We start from the raw sequence: 10,000 nt of genomic DNA on the forward strand, positions 1-10,000 counted from the left end.
GAAGAAGAAGAAAATAATTGCAAATGCTATTACCCTCCCCCCTCCCATCTCCCCCTCCCCATTTCGCCTTTTCCTCCCTATATCCCTAAGTCCCTTCTTTTCCCCTTTCCTATTCCCTTGTTCGCCCCCCCCCAAAAAAAAAAAAAATCTTCGTCTTCTTCATTTCTTTTTCATATTTTATTCGTTTTCTCTTTACTGTTTTTTTTTTTTTTTAACATTTCCTTTTCCTTTTCTCTCTTCTTTTATTCGTTTTTCTCTCTTTTCCTTTCTATTTCCTCCATCCTCTCTTCGTTTTTCTCTCTTATCCTTTCCTTTCCTGTTTCCTCTCTTCGTTTCTCTCTCCTATCGTTTCCCTTCCCCTTCCTCTCTTCGCTTCTTTCTCTTATCGTTTCCTTTTCTCTCTTTGTTTTTCTCTCTTCCCCTATCCTTTCCCATTCCCCTCTTCGTTTCTCTTCCTCTCTACGTTTCTCTCTCTTCTCCTTTCTTTTCACTCTTCCCTCTCTTGTCCCTCCTTGTAAATCCCCGTTCTGTGCCTTATCCTCTTCCCCCTTCTTTCCCCTCTTCGCTTCATCCCCTCCGTTATCCTTTTTTCATTCCCTTGTTTTAACCCTTCCCCTTCTTCTCCCCTCTCTTCCTCCCCTCCTCTGTCCTCTCTCTTGCCTTTCCGCATCCCTTCTTCCCTCTCTTTCTCTCTTTTCTCTCTTCCTCCCTTTCTCCTCCCGTGACCTGTCGTCTATCTCCTTTCCTTTCTTTCCCTCTCTCCACTCTCCTTCCTTCTCTTTCTCTCCTCTCTTTCGTTCCCTTGCTCTCTTTGTCTCTCTCTTTTCCTCTCTCTTTTTCCCCCTTCTTTTGCCCCTCTCGTCTCCCTCCTTCCCTCTCCTTCCCCTCTTTTCTTCCTCTCCCTCCCTCCTTCCTCTCTTCTTCCCCTCCCCCCTTTTCCTCTTGTTCCCCCTTTCCCCTCCCTCCCTCCCCTCTTCCCCCTCCTTTAATGTCCCTCTCGTCTCCCTCATTCCCCCCTCTTTCCCTCTCTTCCTCCCTTTTTCCCTCCCTCCCTCCTTCCCCTCCCTCCCTCCTTCCCCTCTCTTCCTCCCCTCCCCTCTTTTCCTCCCTTCCCCTCTCTTTCCCTTTCTTCCTCCCCTCCCTCTCTCCCATCCCGTGCCCTGTCGTCTCCACCTGTGCACAGATGGTTGGAGAGTGCCAAGACCCCAGTGGCACTCTTGCTATACATCTTGGCTTCTTCTACATAATGCAGGGAAGAGGTTCATGTGAGAGGGGGTCGTGGGAGGGGGGGGGGATGGGGGGGTAGGGGAGGAGGAGCAGGGGAAGAAAGAAGATGGGGTGGGGGGGTAAGGGATGGGGATCTGAGGAGGGCAAGAGGGGGGAGGGAGTAAAAGAGGGGGATTAGGAGAGGACAAGAGGGGGAGTGGGGGGAGGGGGAGGAGAAGCAGGGGAAGAAAGAAGGTGGGGTGAGGGGGCAAGGGAGGGGATCAGTGGAGGACAAGAGGAGGGGGGTAAGGGAGGGGGGATCAAAGGAAGGATAAGAGGAGAGAGGGAGATAAGGTAGAGTATCAGGGGACGATGGAATGAGGGGAAGGATAAGGTAGGGTAGTATCAGGGAGCGATAAGAAAGGGTAGGGAGTAAGGGGGTCATGCTACGATAAGAAGGTGGATAAGATATTACGGTCAAGACGACGAGAAGCCCAAGTCAAGTAGCCTAAGGTAGGGGGAGGGTCAGGGGGTGCCATGAGGGGGATATGAGGGAGATCGAGGAGGTCGAGATGTTCGAAGAGGTCGAGGAGGTCGAGGAGGCCGAAGAGGTCGAAAAGGTCGAGGAAGTCGAGGAGGATGAGGAAGTAGTGGAGGCCGAAGAGGTCGAGGAGGACGAGGAGGTCGAGATGGTCGAAGAGGTCGTGGAGGTCGAGGAGGTAGTCGAGGTCAAGGAGGTCGAGGAGGTCGAAATGGTCGAGGAAGACGACGAGGACGAGGAAATCGAGGAGGTCGAGTCTTGCGTGAAAGAGATGCTCCCTCCGTCGGCGTCACGTCCGTTCTGCCAAATAAACATGACTGAATATCGCAGTTGGCCGCCGGAGTCCAGACCATTTGATTTTTGGGCGGCGGGATTCGCTAAAGCTTTTTTTTTTTTTTTTTTTTTTTGGGGGGGGGTTGGGCTGTTTCTTTTTCTCTTTCTCTCTCTTCGTGTCTTTTTTTCTTGGTGTTCGTTGTCGTATTCTGTCTGTCTGCCTGTCTCGTTTTCTCTACATTTCGGTTTCTCTCTCTCTCTCTCTCTCTCTGTCTCTTTCTCGCTTTCTCTATTTCTGCTTTCTCTCTCTCTCTCTCTCTCTCTCTCTCTTTCTCTCTCTCTCCCCTTCCCTCCCTCCCTTACCTTATCCCTCATGCCTTATCCCCTTTTCTCTTCTTCATCCTCTCTCTCTCTTTCCTCCCTATTCCTTCCTTTCTTATCCTCTTCATCCCCATCTCCCCCTCTCTTCCTAGTCCTCTTCCTTCTTTATCCTTCCCTTCCTCCTTTCCTCTTTCTCCTTCCCTATAACCCTTTCCCTCTTCCCTCCTTTCCCCCTTCCCCCTTCCCCATCCCATCCCTCTTCCCCTCCCCCATCCCCCCTCCTCCCCTCAAAACCCCTGATCGAATCAAACCAAAGACATATATTATATCCTGCAGTCCATCGGTCCCCTGATTTATCCTTCAATATCAAATAAACATCGGGAAAGTTCACCATTTTTACTATCGGAATAACCATTTACATTTTATATGAAATTTTCCACTCGCCCCCGCCCCCCCTCCCCTAGGGTAACGCCCCCTGACCCTTCCTCCCTCCCCCTGGGTAACGCCCCCCTTGACCCGCCCCTCCCCCCTCCCTCAGGGTAACGCCCCCTGACCACCCCCTTCCCCCAGAGTAACGCTCCCTGACCCTGCCCCTTCCCCAGGGTAACGCCCCTGTCCCTCCCCCTTCCCCCAGGGTAACGCCCCCACCACTCCTCCCTTCCCCCAGGGTAACACCCCCTGCGACCCTTCCCCCTTCCCCCCAGGCTACCTTTACGACCCTCCGGCTCCCCCAGGGTACCGCCCCCCCCCCCCGGTGTCCAATTAACCAAGCAGCGGGTGCGACGCGGTTGCTCCCCCGACGCTCCATCGGCCGCCCGAGTGGCCCCGGGTTGCGGGCGGGGCGTCAGGGATCCCGAGGAGGAGGACCCGCGCCCGCCGGGGATGTCGCCTCGGGGTTGGGCTGGCGTCCTGCGTCTTTTTTTTTTTGGGGGGGTGGGGGGGAGCTTCTTGGTTTTGGTTTTGTGTTTATCTATTTGTTTTTATATATTGTTGTTTTTTTTTTTTTTGAGAGGGGGGAGGGGTTCTTGGGGTACTGTTTTATTTACTGTTTGTTGGTGTCTTTGGGGGGATTTTTTTTGGGGGAGGGAGGGTTGGAGGAAGGATTTGTTTTATTGTTTTTTGTTTTATTTATTTATTTGTCTTTTCTTCTTTTTTCTTTTTGTTTTCGCTTTTTGTATTGTTTTGAGGGGAGGGAGTCTTGTTTTTTTTTTCTTTCTTTCTCGTTTTTTTTTCTTTCTTTTTTTCGCTTTGTTTTTGTTTTTTGGAAATTTGGGGGGTTTTGGAAGGAGATTTTTTCCTTTTCTGTTTCTTTTGTTTTTGTTCTTTCTTTTTTCGCGTTTTTATTTTTACTAATTTTGAGGGGGCGGGCTTGGTTTTTCCTTTAATTTTTCAGTTTCGAGAGGAGTTTGGTTAGAATTAGGGGGGTAGGGGGTTGAATTAGAGGGGTTAAAGTTTTTCCTCATTTTTTCCTTACAATTCTTCCCGACAGGGGTTGGGTATAATGAGGGTTGTTAGAGGGGGTGAAATCCTTTTCAAGAGGGGGTGAGCTAAGTGGGGGTTGGGGGGGAGGGCAAAGAGGAGTTGAAATATATTTTTTATTCTATTTTATTTTTCCTTCTATAATCATCATTCATTTTTATTCGAGAAGGATCGGATTTTCTTTGTTGATGCAATAATTATTATCACCTTTTTAGATTCGAGATGGGTCGTATATAAAGGATGAGGAGGGTGTGGGAGGAGGAAGGTGAGGAAGGAAGAGGGAGGATGAGGAGGGTGAGGGAGGAGGAAGGTGAGGAAGGAAGAGGGAGGAGGAGGAGGGTGAGGGAGGGTGAGGGAGGAGGAAGGGAGAGAGGAGGAGGTGAGGAGGAGGAAGGAAGAGGGTGAGGAAGGAGGAAGGTGAGGGAGGAGGAGGAGGGTGAGGGAGGAGGAGGGAGAGGGGTGAGGGAGAGGAGGAAGGTGAGGGAGGAGAGGGAGGAGGGTGAGGGAGGAGGAGGGTGAGGTGATTAGGGAGGTGAGGAAGGAGGGAAGGGTGAGGGAGGGAAGAGGGTGGGGGAGGAGGAGGAGGAGGGGGAGGGAAGGAGGGAGGGAGGAGGAGGGAGGAGGGTGAGGGAGGGAGGAGGAGGAGGGTGAGGAAAGAGGAAGGTGAGGGAGGAGGAAGAGGGTGAGGGAGGAGGAGGGTTAGGGGAGGTGAGGAAGGTGAGGGAGGAGGAAGGTTGAGGGAGGAGGAGGGAGGGTGAGGGAAGAGGAGGTTGAGGGTGAGAGAATGAGGGTGAGCGGAGGAGGGTGAAGAAGAAGGATGAGGATAAGGGAGGAGGAGTGTTAGGGAGGATGAGGATGAGGTAGAAGGAGGGTGAGGGAGGAGGAGGAAGAGGGAGAATGAGGGAAGAGTCGGATGAGGGAGGAGGAGGAGGAGGGGGAGGGAGAGGGTGATACCCGAGACCGCCACCACCGCCGTCCGGATCTGTCGTGATTTCCTCCGACGTCGAAATAAGTCCAATGACTCGACCCCCTTCCCAATAACCCCCTCCCCACCGCCCCCCCTCTTCCCAATAACCCCCTCCCCTCACCGCCACCCCCTTCTTCCCCCAATAGCCACTCCTCCTCCTTTCTCTTCCAATAAACCCCTCCCCACCCCCTCCCTCTTTCCAATACTCCCCTCTCCCACACCCCTCCCCCCTCTTCCAAATAGCCCTTCCTCACCCCCTTCACCCACACACCCCAACCCCACACCCCAGGTCCCAATCTGTCACCGGTTACGACGCCGAATCATATGTAAACATGACAAAATATCACAAAAATCCCCAGTCGGAATAACCCTCTCGGCTGCATGCTATAGTCTTCCCTCCCACAAATTTCTCTTTTTCCCCCATTTTCTTTTTTATCCAATTTTTTTCTTCTTTTTTTCCGTTTTTTTACGTTTTTTTCTCTATCTCTCTCTTTTTATCCAATTTTTTTAACGTTTTTTTTTTTTTTTTTTTTTTGCTCTTTCTCTCTCTTTCTCTCTCTCTTATCTTCCCGTTCACTTCTTTTTTTTAATCATTATTTTTTCTCTCTCTTATTCCTTCCCGCTACCTCCATTTTTTTTCCCTTCCTTCCCCCCTCCTCCCCCACCTTTTTTTCTCTATTATACGGAATCCCGCATAACTGTCCCTCCTCCTCCCCCCATCCTCCCCCTCCCCCCTCCCCTCCCCCACCCCCTCCACCAAAATAATCAAATCAGACTCCTTTAGCTATTACTATTCCATCTGCTATTGCTAGTCGGGGTTACGGCCGCGGTGGCCCCTGACTTGGCCAATGGGTGGGCGAGCAGCTGGGGCCACCCGGAGCAATCACGGGGCCAATTGTGTCATCACCCTGCATCCACTAAGGGGGGGGGGGAGGAGGAGGGGGTGGTGGTGGTGGAGGAGGTGGGAGGAAGAGTGAGAGGAGGAGCGGGAGGTGGTGGAGGTGGAGGTGGGAAGAGGAGGTGGAGGAGTTAGAGGAAGAGGAGGTGGTGGTGGAAGAGATGGACGTGGTGGAAGAGGGGAGGTGGAGGAGGAGGCAGGGAGAAGTGGATGAGTAGATGAAGGAGGAGTAGGAGGAAGAGGTAATGCTGGTGGTGGAAGAGGAGGGGGAAGAGGAAGAGGAATTAGAGGAAGAGATGGTGGAAGAGGAGGAGGAAGAAGAACAAGAACAATAATAATAATAATAAGAAGAAGAGGAGATGAAGGAGATGAAGGAGGAGGAGGAGGAAAAAGAAAGATGTAGTGTTGAAGGGGTGAGGAAGACAAAGAGCAAGAGAAGGAGGTGGAGTAAGAGCAGGAGGAGGAGAAGAAGTTGAAGGGAAGTTAAAGGAGGGCGAAAAAAGGAATAGAAGAAACCAAAGACCCAGAAAGAACGAAAAGAGAAGTAGAAGGGAAAGAAAAATAAAAAGACCAAGAGGTTTATCCTTTACTATCCTTTCTTTACCTTTTCCTCTTCCTCCTCCTTCACTTCCTCCCCCCCTGCCCCCCATCACCCCCCCCCCCACCATTAACCCGGTCAGGCTCTGTAATTGTGTTCCGACGAAAGGCAGGGGGAAGGGGAGGGAGGGGAAGAGAAGGGGGAGGAGAGAAGAGAGAGAGAGAGAGAGAGAGAGAGAGAGAGAGAGAGAGAGAGAGAGAGAGAGAGAGAGAGAGGAAGAGAGAGATAGAGAGAGGAAGAGAGAGAGAGAGAGAGAGAGAGGGAGAGAGAGGGGAAAGAGAGGGTAAGTGAGAGAAAAGAGCTGAGAGAGACAAGAGAGAGAGAGAGGAAAGAGGGGGGAGAGAGGGGTGCAAAAGAGGAGAGAGAGGGGGGAAAGAGGGGTAGAGAGAGAGAAAGAGGAAAGAGGGGAAGAGACAGAAGAGCGAGAGAGGGTAAGGATAGAAAAGTTAGAGAGAGAGGGGAAAGAGGGAGAGAGAGAGATGGAAAAGACAGAAAACAAAGAGAGAGGCGAAAGACAGAAGAGAAAGAGAGAGAGGGGGGAAAACAGAGAAAGAGAGAGAGAGAGGGGAGAGGGCGGGATGCAAAATGGGCGGACGTCTGTTTTTAGGTGTTCATATCTGTTATGACGTCCGTGCACCGGGCTCTCTCCGCCATGTTTATAGGGGGCGGCTGGTCTCCGAGGGGCGCCCCCACCCCCCCACGTTCGGCCGCTTGGGTGCTTGCGGGGGGCTTTTTGCAAGGAATTCCGCGCCGCTTATTGATGCAGGCATTATGTAGGTAATTTTTGTAGATTCAATTGTGTGTGTGTGTGTGTGTGTGTCTGTGTGTGTGTGTGTGTCTGTGTGTAAGTGTGTAAGTGTGTGTGTGTGTGTCTGTGTGTGTGTGTGTGTCTGTGTGTAAGTGTGTAAGTGTTTGTGTGTGTGTCTGTGTGTGTGTGTGTCTGTGTGTAAGTGTGTACGTGTGTGTGTGTGTGTGTATGTGTATTTGTGTGTGTGTGTGTATGTGTGTGTGTGTATATATATATATATATATATATATATATATATATATATACATATATATATATATATTGTAATGACAATAAATGTTATTACAGCTGAAAATAAACATCATATATTGCTCTCAAGATCAATGTTGCATATATTATAGCACCATTATTCTTATCATTACTATCACCTCCACCAAAACCATTATAATTGTGAGAACCATTAACATCATCACGATGCGTAAACAGATTGCAATATTGCCAATAATAAAAAAAACAGCGTGGAAGAAATATATAATGATCATTGCGTTATTGCTAAAAAAAATAAGTCGAAAAAACGTAAAAAGGGATAAAACAAAATTGGAAACAAACAAAGCAAAAACGAACAAAAATGTATAATGACACTATTATGGATTCGATTTTCACAAATTTGTCAATTAGCGTAGCAATGTTTTGTAAATAATCGCACACGACGCAAACAAAGAACGAAAGAAAGAAATGGACAGTAGAGAGAGACAAGAGAAAGAGAAAAGAGAAAGAAAAGAGAGAGACAAGAAGAAAGGAAAAATGGAACGAAAGAAACAGTCGGATAGAAGATTGAGAGAGAGAGGGAATAGAAAGAGAGATAGAGATAGATAGATAGAGAGAGAGCGTAAGAAGGAAAGAGAAAGAAAAAGAGACAAACGAAAAAAAAAGACCGAGCAGAGAGACTCAAAAAACAACCAAACGAAACGAGAAAAAAAAAGGTTTATCCAGTCAGAGAAATGAATAAATAAATAGCCCAGCGACCACACTAATGCCATCATCATAACCCCGCGCCCAACATGGGGGTCACATCTTAGTATTTTACGTTATTAAATTCTCCCCTGCAAAACGTACATCGCAGCGACGGGTCGGTCCCCTGGCTGGCAATTAGGGAAGCGTTCGGGTGACATTAGCACTAATATCACGTATCAGGGCGACCTAATGGAAATCGTACGACATTAAACTTACGACGGAGCTGGGTTGGCGACGGCCATGCGACTCAACAATAAAAAGATGTATGTCCCAAATTACGTCGCATTTAGGAGAAGCTCCCTGACTTTGATGGCTGTTTAATGTATAGTTTATCAAGTCTAATCAAAGTGATACGAGGCCCGGGGTCTGAGTCTTTAACTAATTGTTGTCATTGCGATCTCGTCTCAAGGTATTATATATGTTTATATGTATCTTGTTTTGTTTTGTTTTTTTTCTTCTTAATTCGTTGACTTAGTTTTATTGTATATTAATGTTGGTTTCGGCATAGCTTTGAGATTATCATTAATTGGAGTATTTATCTTTTTGTTGTATTTTATCTTTTTTATTAACTGAGTTGCTTTTATCTGGGAATATATCTATCGGATGTTGTTATCTGTTATCACTTATCGTCCGGATCCCTCGAGCTTCTCTTCGTTACGTATCATCGTCATCATCAGTTTCATTATTATTCCTATTGTTGATGTTGTTTTGTTATTATTATTATTATTATTATTATCATTATTATTATTATCATTATCATTTTTATTATCATCATTATTATAATAATTATTATTATTATTATCATTATTATTATTGTTATTAGTATTGTTATTATTATCATTATCATCATCATTTTTATTATCATTACCATTATTGTAATTATTATCATTATCATTATTATGATTATCATAATTGTTGTTATTATTCTTATTGTAAAAATCATTATCATTGCTATCATCATTTTTGTTATTGTATTCATTATTATGGTTGTTGTTGTTATGTGTGTATACATATATACATGAGTGCATGTATATATTTATATGTGTGTGTATGTGTATGTGTGTGTGTGTGTGTCTATATACCTATCTATCTATATCTAAATCTAAATCTAAATCTAAATCTAAATCTAAATCTAAATCTAAATCTAAATCTATCTATCTATCTATCTATCTATCTATCTATCTATCTATATATATATATATATATATATACATATATATATATATATATATATATATATATATATATATATATATATATATATATATATATACTTACATATAGCCACAAGACCGTACTTCCATGAGAGAGCTGTGAACAGGGGCGCTGTCACGTAGTTTTGACAGCCTTCCACAATTTCCGTAGCCGCCAAGTGTAGTAAGTAAGCTCCTGTAATTGGAGTACCTTCCGAAATACATAACTCCTCCATGCTGGTTTCAAAAGCCTGCGAGCATGACCTTGCCTGCTGTGAGTGCAACATGGGTCTATTTCGGGTGCAACATGGGCCTTTTTCGGGTGCAACATGGGTCTTTTTCGGGTGCAACATGGGCCTTTTTCTGGTGCAACATGGGCCTTTTTTGGTTGCAACATGGGCCTTTTCCGGGTGCAACATGGGCCTTTTCCGGGCGCAACATGGGCTTTTTCGGGTGCAACATGGGCCTTTTTTGGGTGCAACATGGACCTTTTTCGGGTGCAACATGGGCCTTTTTTGGGTGCAACATGGGCCTTTTTCGGGTGCAACATGGGTCTTTTTCGGGTGCAACATGGGCCTTTTCCGGGTGCAACGTGGACCTTTTTCGGGTGCAACATGGGCCTTTTTTGGGTGCAACATGGGCCTTTTCCGGAAAAAGAACATGGGCCTTTTTCGGGTGCAACATGTATTTCCTTTTTCGGGTGCAACATGGGCCTTTTTTCCGGCAAGAACATGGCAATTCTTTCGGGTGCAACATGGACCT

The 10,000-nt window shown here is 46.9% G+C and overlaps 1 protein-coding gene across 1 annotated transcript in view; it reads right to left on the reverse strand.

Annotated features, from left to right (window-relative positions):
• Positions 1-5,595: 5,595 nt before the first annotated feature.
• Positions 5,596-10,000, reverse strand: part of LOC138864165 (titin-like) — a 5,280-nt gene continuing 875 nt past the window's right edge. The window contains exons 1-2 of the mRNA XM_070130222.1: positions 9,324-10,000; positions 5,596-5,651 (exon numbers count right to left, since the gene is read on the reverse strand). The exon at positions 9,324-10,000 is cut by the window's right edge and continues 875 nt beyond it. Of these exons, the coding sequence (XP_069986323.1) occupies positions 5,596-5,651; positions 9,324-10,000 (733 nt within the window). The remainder of the gene's footprint in view (positions 5,652-9,323) is intronic.

Source organism: Penaeus vannamei, chromosome 15, assembly GCF_042767895.1.
Source record: "Penaeus vannamei isolate JL-2024 chromosome 15, ASM4276789v1, whole genome shotgun sequence".
NCBI lineage: Eukaryota > Metazoa > Arthropoda > Malacostraca > Decapoda > Penaeidae > Penaeus > Penaeus vannamei.